Source organism: Ranitomeya variabilis, chromosome 2 (assembly GCF_051348905.1).
Source record: "Ranitomeya variabilis isolate aRanVar5 chromosome 2, aRanVar5.hap1, whole genome shotgun sequence".
Lineage (NCBI taxonomy): Eukaryota > Metazoa > Chordata > Amphibia > Anura > Dendrobatidae > Ranitomeya > Ranitomeya variabilis.
The window spans coordinates 970318935-970341065 of record NC_135233.1 but is presented as its reverse complement, the minus strand read 5'-3'; the positions used below and the strand labels follow the sequence as shown (position 1 = coordinate 970341065).

Here is a 22131-nt window from a genome sequence, read left to right as displayed (position 1 = left end):
TAATCGTTACTTGGACTCGTCCGCTCTTCGCCAGTCATTACACTGGCTGCCTATTCATTACAGGATACAAGTCAAAGTACTTGATCTCACCCACAAAGCTCTCCACAGTGTGGCACCCCCATACATCTCCGCCCTAATTTCGGTCTATCGGCCTAACCGACCGCTGCGCTCTGCAAATGACTTTCGACTAACCTCTGCACTTATCCGTACCTCACACTCCCGACTCCAAGACTTCTCACATGCTACGCCAATCCTCTGGAATGCTCTACCCCAAGATAATAGGACCATCCACAATATGCATAGTTTTAGGCGCTCGCTCAAAACACATTTGTTCAGAGAGGCCTACCACGTTCACTAATCAAAGTCATTTTATGTTTGTATGTGTGTGTAGCCCATTCACTATCTCCATCTATCCCCCACCCCCTGAAGATGGCTGGACCATCATTGTAAATACACCCCTGTACTTTGTATCTTCCCCAACTCATTGTAGATTGTAAGCTCTCATGAGCAGGGTCGTCTTATTTTGCCTTAATTTTTGTATTGTTAACATTGTTACTTATGACTGTTGTGTTTGAAACTGTTAAACTGTAAAGCCCTGCGGAGTATGTTGGCTGATATGATCTGGTGGCCTAGGAGCGGCATGAGACGTACTCTGGAGAATGTGGTAACTGTACTGACCGCAGACCCTGGACTTAACACCGCAACTAGAAGTAGCCGTGGGATGTACCTACCAATCCTAGACACCTCGACACAGCCGGAGGACTAATTAACCCTATAGATAGAAAAGGGAAAACTATCTTGCCTCAGAGAAAATTCCCAAAGGATAGGCAGCCCCCACAAATATTGACTGTGAGAGGAGAGGAAAAAACATACACAGGCTGAAAACAGAATTTAGCAAAGGAGGCCAATCTAGCTAGATAGAAAAGATAGGACAGAGAACTATGCGGTCAGTATTAAAATACTAAGAAATGTCCACCACAGATAATACAAAAAAACTCCACATCCAACTAAAGACATGGAGGGTAAATCTGCCTCTCCAGAGATTCCAGCTTGGCTGCATAAATCCTTACACAGATTAAGCTGGACAAGAAAAAAACCTTGCAATGCACTGAACAATGAGGCCCACAACATGTGGGCAGAAAAGCAAGCAGAACTTATCTTGAAGAAATGAACTGCAAGCAGGAGCGACCAGGAAGGGATGTGAATCCTCCAGAAACAATGAACAACTGGCACTCACTAAAGGGTGAAGCCACACTAAATAGCCCCGTCCAAAGTGGACGCACCTGATGACTGCTGTGAAGGACAAACAGCAGCGCTACCACTTATAACCACCGGAGAGAGCCCAAGAGCAGAACCCACAACAGAATTCACAACAGTACCCCCCCTTGAGGAGGGGTCACCGAACCCTCACCAGAGCCCCCAGGCCGATCAGGACGAGCCAAATGGAAGGCACGAACCAAATCGTCAGCATGAACATCGGAGGCAACCACCCAAGAATTATCCTCCTGGCCATAACCCTTCCACTTGACAAGATACTGAAGCCTCCATCTTGAAAAACGAGAATCCAAGATCTTCTCCACAACATACTCCAACTCCCCATCAATCAACACCGGGGCAGGAGGATCAACAGAGGGAACCACGGGCACCACATATTTCCGCAACAAAGATCTATGAAAAACATTATGGATGGAAAAAGAGGCTGGAAGGGCCAAACGAAAAGACACTGGATTGATAATCTCAGAAATCCTATAAGGACCAATAAACCGAGGCTTGAACTTCGGGGAAGAAACCTTCATAGGAACATGACGGGAAGACAACCAGACCAAATCCCCAACCCGAAGCCGGGAACTCACACGCCGACGACGGTTGGCAAAATGCTGAGCCTCCTCCTGAGACAACACCAAATTGTCCACAACATGAGCCCAAATTTGCTGCAACCTGTCAACCACAGAGTCCACCCCAGGACAATCAGAAGACTCAACCTGCCCTGAAGAAAAACGAGGATGAAACCCAGAATTACAAAAGAAGGGCGAAACCAAGGTAGCAGAACTAGCCCGATTATTAAGGGCAAACTCGGCCAATGGCAAGAAAGCAACCCAATCATCCTGATCGGCAGACACAAAGCATCTCAAATAAGTTTCCAAAGTCTGGTTAGTTCGCTCGGTTTGGCCGTTTGTCTGAGGATGAAATGCGGAAGAAAAAGACAAATCAATGCCCAGCTTAGCACAAAAGAACCGTCAAAACCTCGAAACAAACTGGGAACCTCTATCGGACACAATATTCTCCGGAATGCCATGCAAACGAACCACATGCTGAAAAAACAACGGAACCAACTCAGAAGAGGAAGGCAATTTAGGCAAAGGTACCAAATGAACCATCTTAGAAAACCGGTCACAGACCACCCAGATAACCGACATCCTCTGGGAAACAGGAAGATCCAAAATAAAATCCATAAAAATATGCGTCCAAGGCCTCTCAGGGACCGGCAAAGGCAAAAGCAACCCACTGGCGCGGGAGCAGCAAGGTTTGGCCTGCGCACAAGTCCCACAGGACTGCACAAAAGAACGCACATCCCGTGACAAAGAAGGCCACCAAAAGGACCTACTAACCAAATCTCTGGTACCAAAAATCCCAGGATGGCCAGCCAACACAGAACAGTGAACCTCAGAAATCACTTTACTAGTCCATCTGTCAGGAACAAACAGTTTCCCCGCTGGACAGCGATCAGGTTTTTCAGCCTGAAACTCCTGAAGAACCCGTCGCAAATCAGGGGAGATGGCAGAAAGAATCACCCCCTCCTTCAGAATACCAACCGGCTCAAGAACCCCAGGGGAATCAGGCAAAAAACTCCTAGAGAGGGCATCAGCCTTAATATTCTTAGAACCCGGAAGATACGAGACAACAAAATCAAAATGGGAGAAAAACAGGGACCATCGGGCCTGTCTAGGATTCAGCCGTTTGGCAGACTCGAGGTAAATCAGATTCTTATGATCGGTCAAGACTACAATACGGTGCTTGGCCCCCTCAAGCCAATGTCGCCATTCCTCAAATGCCCACTTCATAGCCAACAACTCACGATTGCCGACATCATAATTGCGTTCCGCAGGCGAAAACTTTCGAGAAAAGAAGGCACACGGTTTCATCAAGGAACCATCAGAATTCCTCTGAGACAAAACGGCCCCTGCCCCAATCTCAGAAGCGTCAACCTCAACCTGAAAAGGAAGAGAAACATCCGGCTGACGCAACACAGAGGCAGAAGTAAATCGGCGCTTAAGCTCCTGAAAGGCAGAAACAGCCTCAGAGGACCAATTCGTTACATCAGCGCCCTTCCTCGTCAAATCGGTCAGGGGTTTAACCACACTGGAGAAGTTGGCAATGAAACGGCGATAAAAATAAGCAAAGCCCAAAAATTTCTGAAGGCTCTTTACGGATGTGGGCTGGATCCAATCATGAATGGCCTGAACCTTAACCGGATCCATTTCTATAGATGATGGAGAAAAAATGAAGCCCAAAAAAGAAACCTTCTGTACTCCAAAGAGGCACTTAGACCCCTTCACAAACAAGGCATTATCATGAAGGACCTGAAATACCATCCTGACTTGTTTCACATGAGACTCCCAATCATCTGAAAAAATCAAAATATCATCCAAATATACAATCATGAATTTATCAAGATAATTCCGAAAAATATCATGCATGAAGGACTGAAACACAGATGGGGCATTAGAGAGTCCGAATGGCATCACAAGATATTCAAAATGGCCCTCGGGCGTATTAAACGCAGTTTTCCATTCGTCACCCTGCTTAATACGAACAAGATTATATGCCCCTCGAAGGTTAATCTTAGTAAACCAACTAGCCCCCTTAATCCTGGCAAACAAATCAGAAAGCAAAGGCAAAGGGTATTGGAATTTGACCGTGATCTTATTCAAGAGGCGATAATCAATACAGGGTCTCAAGGAGCCATCCTTCTTGGCAACAAAAAAAAAACCTGCTCCCAATGGAGAAGAAGATGGCCGAATATGCCCCTTCTCCAAAGACTCCTTAACATAACTCCGCATGGCGGTATGTTCCGGCACAGACAGGTTGAAAAGTCGGCCCTTAGGGAACTTACAGCCTGGAATCAAGTCAATAGCACAATCACAGTCCCTGTGCGGTGGAAGGGAACTGGACTTGGGCTCATCGAAAACATCCTGGAAATCTGACAGAAACTCAGGAATTTCAGAAGAGGGGGAGGAGGAAATTGACATCAGAGGAACGTCATCATGAACCCCCTGACAATCCCAACTAGTCACAGACATAGATTTCCAATCCAACACCGGATTATGTACCTGTAACCATGGAAACCCCAGCACAATAGCATCATGCAAATTATGCAGCACCAGGAAACGACAATCTTCCTGATGGGCTGGCGCCATGCACATGGTTAACTGAGTCCAAAACTGAGGTTTATTTTTAGCCAATGGTGTAGCATCAATGCCCCTCAAAGGGAGAGGACTCTGCAAAGGCTGTAAGGGAAAACCACAACGTCTGGCAAATTCTAAGTCCATTAAATTTAAAGCGGCGCCTGAATCCACAAATGCCATGACAGAAAATGACGATAATGAGCAGATCAGGGTCACAGATAACAGAAATTTAGGTTGTACAGTACTGATGGTAACGGAATTAGCGATTCTCTTGGCACGCTTAGGGCAATCAGAAATAACATGAGCAGAATCGCCGCAGTAAAAGCACAACCTATTCTGACGTCTGAATCCTTGGCTTTCAGCTCTAGACACAATCCTATCACACTGCATAGGCTCAGGACTCCGCTCGGAAGACAACGCCATAGTGTGCACAACTCTGCGCTCACGCAAGCGCCGATCAATTTGAATGGCCAGAGACATAGAATCACTCAGACCTGCAGGCGTGGGGAACCCCACCATAACATCTTTAACAGATTCAGAAAGACCCTTTCTGAAAATTGCCGCCAAAGCATCCTCATTCCATTTAGTAAGCACAGACCATTTTCTAAATTTCTGGCAATACGATTCTGCCGCTTCTTGACCCTGACACAGGGCCAACAAGGTTTTCTCAGCATGATCCACAGAATTAGGTTCATCATACAATAACCCAAGTGCCTGAAAAAAGGTGTCTACATTAAGCAAGGCCGGATTCCCAGGTTCCAGGGAAAATGCCCAATCCTGAGGGTCGCCACGCAACAGAGATATGACAATTTTTACCTGCTGGATGGGATCACCAGAGGAACGGGGCTTCAGAGCAAAAAACAGTTTACAATTATTTTTAAAGCTCAAAAATTTGGACCTGTCCCCAAAAAACAGATCAGGGGTAGGAATTCTAGGCTCTAAAACAGGAGTCTGCACGATATAATCAGAAATACCCTGTACTCTAGCAGCAAGTTGATCCACACGAGAAGCAAGTCCCTGAACATTCATGTCAGCGCCTAACTCCTGAGCCACCCAGAGGTAAAGAGGGAAAAAAAACACAACAGAGTACAGAAAAAAAAATGGCTCAGCACTTTCTTTCCCTTCTTTTGAGATGCGGTTAACTCATTGTTGGCCAGTTGTACTATTATGATCTGGTGGCCTAGGAGCGGCATGAGACGTACTCTGGAGAATGTGGTAACTGTACTGACCGCAGACCCTGGACTTAACACCGCAACTAGAAGTAGCTGTGGGATGTACCTACCAATCCTAGACACCTCGACACAGCCGGAGGACTAATTAACCCTATAGATAGAAAAGGGAAAACTATCTTGCCTCAGAGAAAATTCCCAAAGGATAGGCAGCCCCCACAAATATTGACTGTGAGAGGAGAGGAAAAAACATACACAGGCTGAAAACAGAATTTAGCAAAGGAGGCCAATCTAGCTAGATAGAAAAGATAGGACAGAGAACTATGCGGTCAGTATTAAAATACTAAGAAATGTCCACCACAGATAATACAAAAAACTCCACATCTAACTAAAGACATGGAGGGTAAATCTGCCTCTCCAGAGATTCCAGCTTGGCTGCATAAATCCTTACACAGATTAAGCTGGACAAGAAAAAAACATGCAATGCACTGAACAATGAGGCCCACAACATGTGGGCAGAAAAACAAGCAGAACTTATCTTGAAGAAATGAACTGCAAGCAGGAGCGACCAGGAAGGGATGCGAATCCTCCAGAAACAATGAACAACTGGCACTCACTAAAGGGTGAAGCCACACTAAATAGCCCCGTCCGAAGTGGACGCACCTGATGACTGCTGTGAAGGACAAACAGCAGCACTACCACTTATAACCACCGGAGGGAGCCCAAGAGCAGAACCCACAACAGAATTCACAACAGTTGGCGCTATATAAATAAAGATTATTATTATTATTAATATGATGCCTGATACTTTTCACTGCTGAGGTGGTTACCTCTCTTCCTGTCTGTACCTCCGTGGACTATGGGCTACTTTATATAATGTGGTTTATTTATTCTTTTTGATATTTAATAAAGATTTATACTGTTTTTTAGTTAAATTATCAGCTGGTACTCCTTTTTCTCCTATTTGCCATGTTTTTTGAGTTGGTGTAGCTGTTTTAGGGTGGGCCACCATAGGTGCCCCATTCTCTTAGCATTTGATAAGCAGCTGTGTTGGTTTGTAAGGCAGATAGATGAAGCTGCAACCCATATTAAGATCCTTGTTATGCGGGACTTTAACTACCCGGATATTAACTGGGAAGCAGAGATCTGCGAAACCCATAAAGGCAACAGGTTTCTGCTAATAACCAAGAAAAATTATCTTTCCCAATTGGTGGGGAATCCAACCAAAGGAGCAGCACTTTTAGACCTAATGCTATCTAGTAGACCAGACAAAATAACAAATCTGCATGTTGTCGGGCATCTAGGAAATAGCGACCACAATATTGTACAGTTTCACTTGTTTTTCACTAGGGGGACTTGTTAGGCAGTCAAAAAAACACTGAACTTTAGGAAGGCAAAGTTTGATCATCTTAGAGATGGCCTTATTCTGGTTCACTGGGAGCGGTTTATACCTTGTGGGAACAAAATGACAAGAAATAGGAAAAACCCAGTGTGGCTAAACAAAGAAGTAAGAGGGTCAGTTAACAGTAAAAAGAAAGCATTTAAACTGCTAAAGCAGGATGGCACCATTGAAGCTCTAAAAACTATAGGGAGAAAAATACTTTATCTAAAAAACTAATTAAAGCTTGCCAAATAGGGAACAGAGAAGTACATTGCTAAAGAGAATAAAACTAAACCCAAACTGTTCTTCAACTATGTCAATAGTAAAAGATTCATAATTGAAAATGTAGGCCCCTTAAAAAATTGTGAGAAAAGAATGGTTGTAGATGATGAGGAAAAAGCTAATACATTAAACACCTTCTTCGCCACGGTATTCACGGTGGAAAATGAAATGCTAGGTGAAATGCGGAGAGACAAAGAAAACCCTATATTAAGGGTCACCAATCTAACCCAAGAAGAGGTGTGAAACCAGCTAAATAAGATTAAAATAAATAAATCTCCAGGTCTGGATGGCATACACCCATAAGAATTAAGTAATGTAATAGGCAAACCATTATTTCTTATATTTAGGGACTCTATAGTGATGGCGTCTGTTCCACAGGACTGGCGCATAGCAAATGTGGTACCAAGATTAAAAAAGGGCTCTAAAAGTGAACCCGGAAATTATAGGCCAGTAAGTCTAACCTCTATTGTTGGTAAAATATTTGAAGAGTTTCTGAGGGTTGTTATTCTGGATTATCTCAATGATAATAATTGTTTAAATCCATATCAGCATGGGTTTATGAGGAATCGCACCTGTCAAACCAATCTAATCAGTTTTTATGAAGAGCTAAACTATAGACTGCACCAAGGTGAGTCATTGGTATATCTTGATTTTTCCAAAGCTGTTGATACCGTGCCACACAAGAGGTTGGTGCACAAAATGAGAATGCTGGGTTTGGGGAAAATGTGTGTAAATGGGTAAGTAATTAGTGATAGAAAGCAGAGGGTGGTTATAAATGGTATATTCTGTAACTGGGTCGCTGTGACCAGTGGGGAACTGCAGGGGTTTGTCTTGGGACCTATTCTCTTCAACATATTTATTAACGATCTGGTAGAAGGTTTACACAGTAAAGTATCGATATTTGCAGATAATATAAAACTATGTAAAGCAGTTAATACAAGAGATGATAGTATTCTGCTACAGATGGATCTGGATAAGTTGGAAACCTAGGCTGAGAGGTGGCAGATGCTGTTTAATGATGATAAATGTAAGGTTATACACATGGGAAGAAGGAATCAATATCACCATTACAGACTGAATGGGAAACCACTGGGTAAATCTGACATGGAGAAGGCTTTGGGGATCCTAGTTAATCATAAACTTAGTCTAGAAAAAAGACAACTGAGGGGCGATCTAATAACCATGTATAAGTATATAAAGGGACATTTCAAATATCTCTACGAGGATCTGTTTATACCAAGGAAGGTGACGGGCACAAGGGGGCATTCTCTGCTTCTGGAGGAGAGAAGGTTTTTCCACCAACATAGAAGAGGATTCTTTACTGCTAGGGCAGTGAGAATCTCGAATTCCTTGCCTGAGGAGGTGGTGATGGTGAACTCAGTCAAGGGGTTCAAGAGAGGCCTGGATGTCTTCCTGGATCATAACAGTATTGTATCTTACAGTTATTAGGTTCTTTAGAAGGACGTAGATCTGGGGATTTAGTCTGATGTATTATAGGATGAACTGGATGGACAAATGTCTTTTTCCGGCCTTGCTAACTATGTTACCATGTTACTAAATCATCAATATGAGCATGTAGGTCACAGAAAGTTGAATAAAATGACACATTAATATGTGCAATATGATGTCTTATTGCAGAGAATTCTATGTTTTTATAAATATGTAAATTAAATGTTAAGATCTATGGGCTGAATGTAAGAGGGTCACTGCGATGGTCATGTGCTTTTCCTTTGATTAGAAGAAAATGGTTATACGAAAAAGTGTTTTATAGTGCATAGAACCTTATAGGCACTAAGGTGCATGGTTAATGTATTGTCATAATATGTGGATGATTCAACGTGTTCTGATAAATACATTAGATATAAGATAAGATTAATACATTAAACATAAGGTAAGATTTAGTTATAAGATGAGATTGGGTATAATGCAGTGGTGGGCACAATAAGTTCATGAAATTGACAGGTTTAGATTAGAAACAGTTAATGTGTACAGGAACAGCTCCACTGTGGGAGGGGCAGGGCCAGTTAACAAGTGGAACACTTCCTGGTTAGTGGAGGAGATTAGATAGAGAGAGAAGTGGTTGGAGGTCTGCGAGCATGAGGAGCACGGGCTGTTCAGCAGCAAGAGAACATCAGTCATAAACTCGGAATGGACTTTACTGGAATGTATGGGGTCTACGGTCCAACTGAGGCACTGAGAAGTATGCCTCAATATCTTCCTAGGAGACAAAGTCGGATGGGGAATTGCATGAGAGAGTTGGGACTTATGGAAGCTACAGAGCCAGACAGAGTAACCCAGGGGTCAGAGATACCAGACAGGAAAGGTATAGTCCAGGGGAAGCGAACCACAAGCATCAGAATGTGCTGTGCTATGGACTTTGAAAACAGAAATGTTTGTGTCGAATACTGTATGTTTCAATATGATGGAAATGGAGAGTCAATTAAACTTATTTACTATAAAACAAATTTGATGTCCCCTAATGTGTGTGTGGCGGTTCATGAAGTTCAAGAACTGGAGACAGCAGAGGCCTGCAACCAAAATGTGAGTGTTAAGCACACCAGGTATAGCACAGGAAAATCGAGACACCATTTATTTGTAGGCTGTCAGGGTGTGGGAAAACAACAGCATCTCGCCCGTGACTACCGCCCTGTGTACCTCACATGAACATAGATCTCCCTGAGAATCTGCCTTCACCACTTATTCTAAATGAAAAGGAGCATTACCAGTGTGAAGTAAGTAATGACTGAAACATAGCTTTGTTGTGGGGGTGGCTAATCACCAGTGGGGGTGGTGAATAAAACCTCAACTCCTTGCACAAATGCAATAAAGTGCTTCCTTATTATAGATCCCAACAGGTGAATGTAATCTGTCTGCAAGAGACACACTTGTCCAAAACATCATACCCCAAAATCTTGTCCCCCTCCTACCCACTTTTTTTTATACCTCCAACGCTTAAAATGAAACTAAAAGTGTAGCCATTTGCTTCAAGAAATCCGTCCCTTTAGACTTCAAATTCCAAGATTGCAAATATTGATGGCTGCTACTTATTGATAACAGGCAACATTTCAGACAAATTGTTGACTTCTTTTCTTACAATCAAACCCCCAAGCAATTAGCCTTCGCTACAACCCTCACATCGAAGGCATAGAAATCTCGTCAATCCCCCCAAGCTTTTAATGTTTGCTGACGATATTCTGCTTCTTCTTGCCGCCCCTCAAACATCACTTCCCTCTCTGCTCTAATCTCTACAAAACTTTGAACAAAATTTAGACCTAGAGATTAAATAGTCAAAATATCAGGCTATGCACATCTCTCATCCAGCCTCCATGGTCTCACAGCTTAAGTGAAACTTCACATTCCAATGGTCCTTTAATAACTTAGACTACCTAAGTGGGAAATTAACTGCTATTCTAGATTCCCTCTTCTCTGCTAATTACCCCCAAATGCTACCTAAGCTTCCTACAATACTCCAAATGTTGGGGAAATTGCAGCTCTCATGGCTGCATTCATGGGTACATTCATTGGTGCTGCTCCCCAAACTACTCTACTTATTCCTAGTTCCCTCGGTTTCATTCAGAACTCCTTATCTTAAAATAGTTCAACATTTAATCAATACTTTCGTTTGGAAGAGTGGTGTCCCCCGAGTCAACAAAGCCATGTTATACTGCCATCACTTGATAGGAGACCTGAGTGTTGCCAGTCTCACCAAATATTATCAAGCAGCTCAACTAGCCCAATTGACACTATATCATGCCTTATCTGATCCACATCTCTGGCTCTCCCTAGAAGCTCCAGAGTGCCATCCACTAACTCTCAACACCTTATTATGACTCCTGCCTGTCCAACGAAGACATACCACTCTTCCTATCATATTGCATTTGATTAAAATGTGGGACTTTTTACTCTCTAGCTGAAGTCAAAAGACATTTATCTTGTGTAGTGTGGCGGTGTTAACACCATGTAGTAATGAGGCAGTGACCCAGTAAAGTTAAACACAAATGTCTCCATTGTCCAAAAACTCACAGATGAAAAGCAGACGGTATCCTCTGGATCGCAGCCGGGGCATTCAAACAGTCCATCTCCAAAACCTGTTATCATGGGCGACTGCACCACCGTGGCACGCTGAGGGACGCCAGACTTTTTGCTTCCCTTGGCTCTGTGTTAACTTCACACAAGCCAGATGTTGCAGAGCCACCTGCTCTGCAGCTTGCAAACAAACACTAAAACACCCAAACCTGTGCTGCAGGGTTTTTAAATGGGATCTGTGGCCATGGGCCACTTGTAAGACCCGGCTGGAGGGAGTGAGCCACTCCACTGCCATCCTGTAGTTCACTCCAAAAATAAAACCCTATGCCGGTTTTTCTTAATTCTGCCTTGGCCAAATAGCTTGACCAACTCCCAACTTACTTTTATCCTGCTCTGCAACCACAGCTATGTCTGTGACTGCAATGCACTCCAGTAGGCTCAATGCTTCTATTCGCATCCTGGGGGATACATACTGTCCCTCGCATATAATTCCCTTCACTGCCTCACACTTAGTATATGATTAATGAAAAGCTATCAGCTGTACTCACATAGTACATAGATTTGAAAAAAATGTTCCTACCCTACGTGGAATACACCAACCATACCACCTTTGCTAAATCTCCATTATGCTTAAAGGTTTAAACACCTCTAATTCTCTATGAACTACCTTCATCTAGAAGAATCAATCAGTCTCATCCTCAAGACCTACTTCATTCCCCACCCCTCCCTTTTTCCCTCCCTTCTCCCTACCCTCACCTTACCATGTGTTTGTCCCCTCCTACAGTTTTTTCTGTTAGTTGCTTGCATTTACACATTTTGTCATGTACTACAGTGGGTACGGAACATTTTCAGACCCCTTTAAATTTTTCACTGTTTGTTTCATTGCAGCCATTTGATAAATTCAAAAAGTTCATTTTTTTTCTCATTAATGTACACTCTGCACCCCATCTTGACAAAAAAATACAGAAATGTAGACATTTTTTGCAATTTATTAAAAAAGAAAAACTGAAATATCACATGGTCATAAGTATTCAGACCCATTGCTCAGTATTGAGTAGAAGCACCATTTGAGCTAATACAGCTATGAGTCTTCTTGGGAATGATACAAGTTTTCACACCTGGGAATCCTCTGCTATTCTTCCTTGCAGATCCTCTCCAGTTCCATCAGGTTGGATGGTGAACATTGGTGAACAGCCATTTTCAGGTCTCTCCAGAGATTCTCAATTGAGTTAGGTCAGGACTCTGGCTGGGCCAGTCAATAATGGTCACAGAGTTGTTCTGAAGCCACTCCTTTGTTATTTTAGCTGTGTGCTTAGGGTCATTTCCTTGTTGGAATGTGAACCTTCAGCCAAGTCGGTCCAGAGCACTATGGAAGAGATTTTCATCCAGGATATCTCTGTACTTGGCTGCATTCATGTTTCCTTTAATTGCAACCAGTTGTCCTGTCCCTGCAGCTGAAAAACACCCCCATAGCATGATGCTGCCACCACCATGTTTCACTGTTGGGATTGTATTGGGCAGGTGATGAGAATTGCCTGGCTTTCTCCACACATACAGCTTAGAATTATCACCAAAAAGGTTCATCTTCGTCTCATCAGACCAGAGAATCTTATTTCTCATAGTCTGGGAGTCCCTCATGTGCTTTTTAGCAAACTCTATGCGGGCTTTCATATGTCTTGCAGTGGAGAGACGCTTTTGTCGGGCCACTCTGCCATAAAGCCCAGGATGGTAAAGGGCTGCAGTGATAGTTGACTTTGTGGAACTTGCTCCCATTTCCATACTGCATCTGTGGAGCTCAGCCACTGTGATCTTAGGGTTTTTCTTTACCTCTCTCATGAAGGCTCTTCTCCCATGATTGCTCAGTTTGGCTGGATGGCTAGGTCTAGGCAAATGTCTGGTGGTCCCAAACTTCTTCCATTTAAGGATTATGGAGGCCACTGTGCTTTTAGGAACATTGAGTACTGCAGAAATTCTTTTGTAACCGTGGCCAGATCTGTGCCTTGCCACAATTCTGTCTCTGAGCTCCTTGGCCAGGTCCTTTGACCTCATGATTCTCATTTGGTCTGACATGCACTGTGAGCTGTGAGGTCTTACATAGACAGGTGTGTGCCTTTACAAATCAAGTCCTATCAGTTTAATTAAACAGAGCTGGACTCCAATGAAGGAGTAGAACCATCTCAAGTAGGATCACAAGTTCATGGACAGCATGTGACTTAAGTATGATAGTCTGAGCAAAGGGTCTGAATACTTATACATTTCAGCTTTTCTTTTTAATAAATTTGCAAAAATGTCTACATTTCCACTTTTTTCAGTCAAGATCCGATGCAGAGTGTACATTAATGAGAAAAAGAAATGAACTTTTTTGAATTTACCAAATGGCTGCAATGAAACAGAGTGAAAAATGTAAAGGGGTCTGAATACTTTCCATGCCCACTGAAAGATATATAAGTGCAGCGCCCCAGAGTCCTGGTCATTGCAGTAACGTTGCTCTGCCGCTAAGGGGAGTGATGGTACGTCTGATGGCACTGAAGGAGTTCACCTGACCAGGTATCACACTCACACACTACACTTCACACTCCGGCCACCAGGGGGAGCAAAAGGTTCTATTTATTAGGCCACTCCTCACACTCTGGTAAAACTGGGAGTCGGATAGGAAGTTAGAGAGAAGCTGACTGGGTTTTGCCCAGGTAACATCTAGTGAGAGAGAGCGTTGCTTGGGAAGACTCAGGGAGGTCCCTGTCAGGGGTGGGATCCTGACAGTGGCCTAGCACGAGACAGATGGTTACGGAGCCATGCCTGCACCTCATTGCGGCGGCATCCTAAGAAAGGACATGAAGCGAAGTATATTGTGGAGAAGTGAGAAACGAGATCACAGCACAAAGGAGATAGAACCACGAGGAGTCATGCCCCAAGATCGGCAACATCCTTCTGAGGCGCGTAGCCGGCGGCCGGAACGCCGAGGGAGTAATAGGCTCTACGCATTACTTTGAACTACGGCAGGGCAGTTAACTCTAGGTTGGCTGTCTCACCTTTACACCTAATGAAGACAACGGAGGCAATTGTGGGAGAGGGGCGTCTCTAGGGTCCCTATAAAATAACTCCAGGCCTACGCCGTCATACGGGTGCGTCCTATCCAAACCATCTGGGGGACGGAGAGAGAGAACAGAAACATACACGACAGTTGTGAGGAGTATCCCGTGGTGCTCAGCAGGGAGGTAATACAACACACAGGCGCTAGTAGGAAGGCTACTGATTTCCACCTGCAAAGGGAACTCTGGATGTGCCTTCGGACCGGCCGGTCTCAGCCAGCCCTGTTAGCAGTGCTCTGGATTGTGGATGCCGAAGCCTTCAGTAAAAAGGTAAAGAGACTGCAACCCTGTGTCCTCGTCATTTACTGCGACCTACACCATCACCATCTACTCATCAAGGGAAGCCCTGGGGACATACTTCACCTGTTGGAAGTTTCACCATCTAGCTGCCATTCCATCACCTCAGCGGACCCCTAGCAGCGTCGGTCACCCTGACCGAATACCACAGGAGGCGTCACAAACACTTGACAAACTCTCACCTACACCTTTAATTGGGCGCCCCTTCGCAGGGCCATGGACCGGGTCGGGCCACCGTGACACCCCTAGAACAGAGACGGGAGGACCCGGTACCGAGTACCCCGCTGCCCTGCATTTGGGGGCCGCTCCAAACATATATATATATATATATATATATATATATATATATATACACTCACTGGCCACTTTATTAGGTACACCTGTCCAACTTCTTGTTAACACTTAATTTCTAATCAGCCAATCACATGGCGGCAACTCAGTGCATTTAGGCATGTAGACATGGTCAAGACAATCTCCTGCAGTTCAAACCGAGCATCAGTATGGGGAAGAAAGGTGATTTGAGTGCCTTTGAACGTGGCATGGTTGTTGGTGCCAGAAGGGCTGGTCTGAGTATTTCAGAAACTGCTGATCTACTGGGATTTTCACGCACAACCATCTCTAGGGTTTACAGAGAATGGTCCGAAAAAGAAAAAAAATCCAGTGAGCGGCAGTTCTGTGGGCGGAAATGCCTTGTTGATGCCAGAGGTCAGAGGAGAATGGGCAGACTGGTTCGAGCTGATAGAAAGGCAACAGTGACTCAAATCGCCACCCGTTACAACCAAGGTAGGCCTAAGAGCATCTCTGAACGCACAGTGCGTCGAACTTTGAGGCAGATGGGCTACAGCAGCAGAAGACCACACCGGGTACCACTCCTTTCAGCTAAGAACAGGAAACTGAGGCTACAATTTGTACAAGCTCATCGAAATTGGACAGTAGAAGATTGGAAAAACGTTGCTTGGTCTGATGAGTCTCGATTTCTGCTGCGACATTCGGATGGTAGGGTCAGAATTTGGCGTAAACAACATGAAAGCATGGATCCATCCTGCCTTGTATGGAGCATCTTTGGGATGTGCAGCCGACAAATCTGCGGCAACTGTGTGATGCCATCATGTCAATATGGACCAAAATCTCTGAGGAATGCTTCCAGCACCTTGTTGAATCTATGCCACGAAGAATTGAGGCAGTTCTGAAGGCAAAAGGGGTCCAACCCGTTACTAGCATGGTGTACCTAATAAAGTGGCCGGTGAGTGTATATACATACTGTTGTGCTCAAAAGTTTACATACCCAGCAGAATGTTTGCTTTCTTGGTCTTTTCTCAGAGAATGTGAATGATAACACCAAAACTTCTCCACTCATGGTTAGCTTTGGGTGAAGCCATATATTGTCAAACTACTGTGTTTTCGCTTTTTGAATTATAACAACAACCCAAAACATCCAAATGTCCCTGAACAAAAGTTTACATACCTTGGCGATTTTGGCTTTAATACATGCACATAAGTTGACACAAATGGGTTTGAATGGCTACTAAAGGTAACATCCTCACCTATAACCTGTTTACTTGTAATCAGTATGTGTGCATAAATGCTGAGTGAGTTTCTGGGATACAACATGAAGAGCAAACTCACCAAAACCTTGTCAGATGACAAATACACTCGCAGGGTGCAGCAGGCCCATGATAATAAATGCTAAAGCAGCACAGGTGCAAGCTACTGATGAGAGAAACCACCCGCTCGCCCAAACATTAGAGGGGTTGGCTGCCTAGTAGCAAAAATGCACACAGGTAAGGCTTGCATAAGACACTGCTCACACAGATAAATGTGATGCACAGTGTCTGGACAACCTATTGATCACGCCCATAGTATTAGCAGGCGGGCCGTCCAGGACTATATGTATACATGCAACACACAAGGAACAACATAAAGGGGCCCTGCTGCACCCTGCAAAAAGATGATAAAAAGTGCAAAAAAGATGAAAAATTAAATAATGTATATAATACATTAGATGAGGTATTAGTTACAATTTTGGTCAAAATGGATAAGTTCGCAACCCAACGTCAAGGGTCCTCATAAACTTGCGAGTCCTACTCTAATATCAAAAACAGCTGACATAAAAAAAATTGTCAGCTGATAAGGTTTTGGTGAGTTTGCTCTTAATGTTGTGAGTTTCTGGGAACCAGACAGACTCTTGCATCGTTCATCCAGCCACTGACATTTCTGGATTGTGAGCCATGGGGAAAGCAAAATAATTGTCAATGGATCTACAGGAAAATGTAGTTGAACTATATGAAACAGGAAAGGGGTACAAAAAGATATCCAAGGAATTGATAATGTCAGTCAGCAGCGTTCAAAAAACAAGACCACGGTCACGTAGTCCAACAAAAATTTCGTCCACAACTGCCAGGAAAATGGTTTGGGGTGCAAAGAAAACCCCCCAAATAACATCAGCTGAAATACTGGACTCACTGAAAACTAGCTGTGAGGCTTTTTCAAGATGCACAATAAGGTGGCACTTGAAGAAAAATGGGCTGAATAGTCGAGTCGCCAGAAGAAAGCCATTACTGCACAAATGCCAAAAAGTATCTCACCTACAATACGCAAAACAGCACAGAGACAAGCCTCAAAACTTCTGGAACAAGGTAATTTGGAGTGATGAGGCCAAAATTGAACTTTTTGGTCACAACCATAAATGTTACATTTGGAGAGCGGTCAACAAGGCCTATAATGAAAGGAACACTATTCCTATTTAAAGTACAGAGGTGGATTGCTGATGTTTTGGGGATGTGAGAGCACAGGAAACTTGGTCAAAGTTGAAGAAAAGATGAATGCAGCACAATATCAGCAAATACTGGAGGCAAATTTGCAATCATCAGCTCGGAAGCTGCGCATGGGACGTTCGTGGACATGCCAACATGACAACAATTCAAAACACAAGGCCAAGTCGACCTGTCATTTACTACAGCAGAACAAAGTGAAGGTTCTGGCATGGCCATCTCAGTCTCCAGATCTCACTATCATTGAAGCACTCTGGGGAGATCTGAAGAGTGCAGTTCATGCTAGGCAGCCCAGAAATGTATAGGAACTGGAGGCTTTTTGCCAAGAAGAGTGGGCAGCTTTACCATCTGAAAGATCCTCTGTTATGATCTGGTGGCTGTTATAGAAGGGTTAATAGTTTGCCTTTAACTGCCTTGCCTTTAAGTGCTTCTTGCCTTTAATTGCTAGAATTACTAGAATCTGCTAACGCAGTAGTCTGATGGTCTCCCCTTCAAGGAGACTACACTTCTTATCATGTATGTTCTCAATAGTCAGTCACAACATGTTTTTGGTACGTTGTGAGGAATAAAGGTCGGTGTGGCCCTGGGTGCTGGTGGGGGCTACATGAGTTACATTGAAATGCATTTTGTGTAAATGGTGTAAAGCATTGCCTTGGTTTTAATATATCAGATAAAAGTGACTTGCTCACAGGATATGTGTGAGGTGTCCTTTGTCTCCAAGCGCGCTTGTAAAATAACGGGCGTAATTCCACAATTAGGCCTCACTGGTGATCTGTCAGCTGACATTTGGGTCAGAATGAAAACAGCTACGACATGGCCTAGGAGCAGCATGAGATATACTCTGGAGAAGGTGGTACCTGTACTGACCGCAGACCCTGATCTTAACACCGCAACTAGAAGTAGCCGTGGGATGTACCTGACACTCCCTAGACACCTCGTCACAGCCGGAGGACTAAATACCCCTAGAGATAGAAACAGAAAACTATCTTGCCTCAGAGAAAATCCCCAAAGGATAGACAGCCCCCACACAAATATTGACTGTGAGAGGAGAGGGAAAAAACATACGCAGACTGAAATCAGGATTTAGCAAAGGAGGCCGGTCTAACTAAACAGAAAGGATAGGACAGAGTACTATGCGGTCAGTATTAAACACTAGAAAATATCCACCACAGAAAATACAAAAATCTCCACATCTATCTAAAGATATGGAGGGTATATCTGCATCTTCAGAGATACCAGCTTGGCTGAACAAACCCTTATACAGACCAAGCTGGACAAGACAAAACAAGGAAATGTACTGAACTATAGGCCCACAGCAAGTGGACTGCAGAAAACAAAGCCAGAACTTATCTTTGTTGAAATGAACAGCAAGCAGGAGAGACCAAGCAGGGATGTGAATCCTCCAGGAACAATGGACAACTGGCACTGGCTAAAGGGTCAAGCCAGACTAAATAGCCCAGTCAGAATTGTAATAAGTGGAGACACCTGATGATCCAAAGAGAGCAGCGCTACCACTCATAACCACCGGAGGGAGCCCAAGAGCAGAATTCACAACAATCCTCATCCACAAGTACCACAAAAGACATCAAGCTGTCATTGATGTTAGAGGGGGCAATACACGGTATTAAGAAATGGGGTATGTAAACTTTTGATCAGGGTCATTTGGATGTTTTGGGTTGCCATTATGATTTAAAAAGAGAAAACACATTAGTTTGACAATAATTGGCTCCATCCAACCACTAACCATGAGGGGAGAAAAAGTTTTGGTGTTATCATTCATATTCTCTGAAAAAAGGCCAAGAAAGCAAAAATTCTGCCAGGGTATGTAAACATCTCACCACAACTGTATATATATACACACACACACAGCATATATATATATATATATATATATATATATATATATATATATATATATATATATATATACAGGTCCTTCTCAAAAAATTAGCATATAGTGTTAAATTTCATTATTTACCATAATGTAATGATTACAATTAAACTTTCATATATTATAGATTCATTATCCACCAACTGAAATTTGTCAGGTCTTTTATTGTTTTAATACTGGTGATTTTGGCATACAACTCCTGAAAACCCCAAAAACCTGTCTCAATAAATTAGCATATCAAGAAAAGGTTCTCTAAACGACCTATTACCCTAATCTTCTGAATCAACTAATTAACTCTAAACACATGCAAAAGATACCTGAGGCTTTTAAAAACTCCCTGCCTGGTTCATTACTCAAAACCCCCATCATGGGTAAGACTAGCGACCTGACAGATGTCAAGAAGGCCATCATTGACACCCTCAAGCAAGAGGGTAAGACCCAGAAAGAAATTTCTCAACAAATAGGCTGTTCCCAGAGTGCTGTATCAAGGCACCTCAATGGTAAGTCTGTTGGAAGGAAACAATGTGGCAGAAAACGCTGTACAACGAGAAGGGGTGACCGGACCCTGAGGAAGATTGTGGAGAAGGACCGATTCCAGACCTTGGGGAACCTGAGGAAGCAGTGGACTGAGTCTGGTGTGGAAACATCCAGAGCCACCGTGCACAGGCGTGTGCAGGAAATGGGCTACAGGTGCCGCATTCCCCAGGTAAAGCCACTTTTGAACCATAAACAGCGGCAGAAGCGCCTGACCTGGGCTACAGAGAAGCAGCACTGGACTGTTGCTAAGTGGTCCCAAGTACTTTTTTCTGATTAAAGCAAATTTTGCATGTCATTCGGAAATCAAGGTGCCAGAGTCTGGAGGAAGACTGGGGAGAAGGAAATGCCAAAATGCCTGAAGTCCAGTGTCAAGTACCCACAGCCAGTGATGGTGTGGGGTGCCATGTCAGCTGCTGGTGTTGGTCCACTGTGTTTCATCAAGGGCAGGGTCAATGCAGCTAGCTATCAGGAGATTTTGGAGCACTTCATGCTTCCATCGGCTGAAATGCTTTATGGAGATGAAGATTTCATTTTTCAGCACGACCTGGCACCTGCTCACAGTGCCAAAACCACTGGTAAATGGTTTACTGACCATGGTATTACTGTGCTCAATTGGCCTGCCAACTCTCCTGACCTGAACCCCATAGAGAATCTGTGGGATATTGTGAAGAGAAAGTTGAGAGACGCAAGACCCAACACTCTGGATGAGCTTAAGGCCGCTATTGAAGCATCCTGGGCCTCCATAACATCTCAGCAGTGTCACAGGCTGATTGCCTCCATGCCACGCCGCATTGAAGCAGTCATTTCTGCCAAAGGATTCCCGACCAAGTATTGAGTGCATAACTGAACATTATTATTTGATGGTTTTTTTTGTTTGTTATTAAAAAACACTTTTATTTGATTGGACGGGTGAAATATGCTAATTTATTGAGACAGGTTTTTTGGGTTTTCAGGAGTTGTAGGCCAAAATCATCAGTATTAAAACAATAAAAGACCTGACAAATTTCAGTTGGTGGATAATGAATCTATAATATATGAAAGTTTAATTGTAATCATTACATTATGGTAAATAATGAAATTTAACACTATATGCTAATTTTTTGAGAAGGACCTGTATATCCAGATATCAAACTACTCACCTGCATTATGCTGCCCAAATATTTAATGAATTCCACCTCATTTTCATTTCCAGGAGTAACATGAAATAGTTTCTCACTGCAAAAGGATGAATATAAATTACAATAAGAAAAAAACAAAAAAATGTAATACTGTCCATATTAACAGATCAGCACATCATCCATTCAAAGAAAGTTTCACTATGCATAGAAAAGAACAGTACTTGTCAAATCGCCGGCCATGAGGGACGCTGAGACTGGCTGCAACACAGCACAAAAGTAGGAACAGCTTCATTTTGTCTGCTGGCTTCTTCTAACTTGTTTCTTTTCCTTTTATTTTCTTACAATAGACAACATGTGATTATCTTACATTATTCTAAGATTATCCAGATTCTACTAGATAACATTTTATCTCTCATTCAAGAGCAAACATAATATCTCTAGTCTGAAGCAAAACAGTTTTGTCCTCTAAAATGAATGAAACACCACTTAAAGGGAACCTGTCACCAGAAAAAATGCTATTCATCTGCAGATATGGGGTTAATCTGCAGGTTAATAGCACCTGCACTTACCTGAACGCTGCAGGGAGAAAATTAACTTTATTCCTCCCGCAGCGTTTGGTCTGAAATTCAGCCCCGGCATTTGAAATCACACAAGACCATGCTATCCTTCCCCCAAGCACCTGATGGAAATATATATATTACTAATATTACCCTGCCTGAAGGAAATCAAAATGTACGACAAGACGAATATTTCTACGAATACCAACAATATTGCTATATATTATTAAATAATTATTATATCAAAATAATAATATTGCAACATTACAGACAAATACCAACAAACTATAACCAAATATTACCAGCATTTATAATATTGATAATACCACCATACTAATTATTAGGGGTTGAGCTTAACCCCTTTTTGATATTAGATGTACTATCCCGTCGAGGGGACCCGGGCCCGTATGACCATCGATAGGATAGTGCGTCATACGCGATCAGCCGCGCTCACAGGAGGAGCGCGGCCGGGTGTCAGGTGATTATTACAGCTGACATCCGGCACTATGTGCCAGGAGCGGTGACTAGTGATGATCGAATATACTCGTTACTCGAGATCTCTCGAGCATGCTCGGAGGTCCTCCGAGTATTTTTTAGTGCTCGGAGA

General features: G+C 43.3%; 1 protein-coding gene across 1 annotated transcript in view; it reads right to left on the bottom strand.

The window, feature by feature from the left end:
- LOC143808307 (mast cell carboxypeptidase A-like) overlaps positions 1-21296 on the bottom strand; it is a 91968-nt gene extending 70672 nt beyond the window's left edge. Inside the window, exons 1-2 of the mRNA XM_077290825.1 lie at positions 21189-21296; positions 20989-21064 (exon numbers count right to left, since the gene is read on the bottom strand). Coding sequence (XP_077146940.1) covers positions 20989-21064; positions 21189-21259 — 147 coding nt within the window. The 5' untranslated portion in view covers positions 21260-21296. The remainder of the gene's footprint in view (positions 1-20988; positions 21065-21188) is intronic.
- Between the last annotated feature and the right edge of the window lie 835 nt (positions 21297-22131).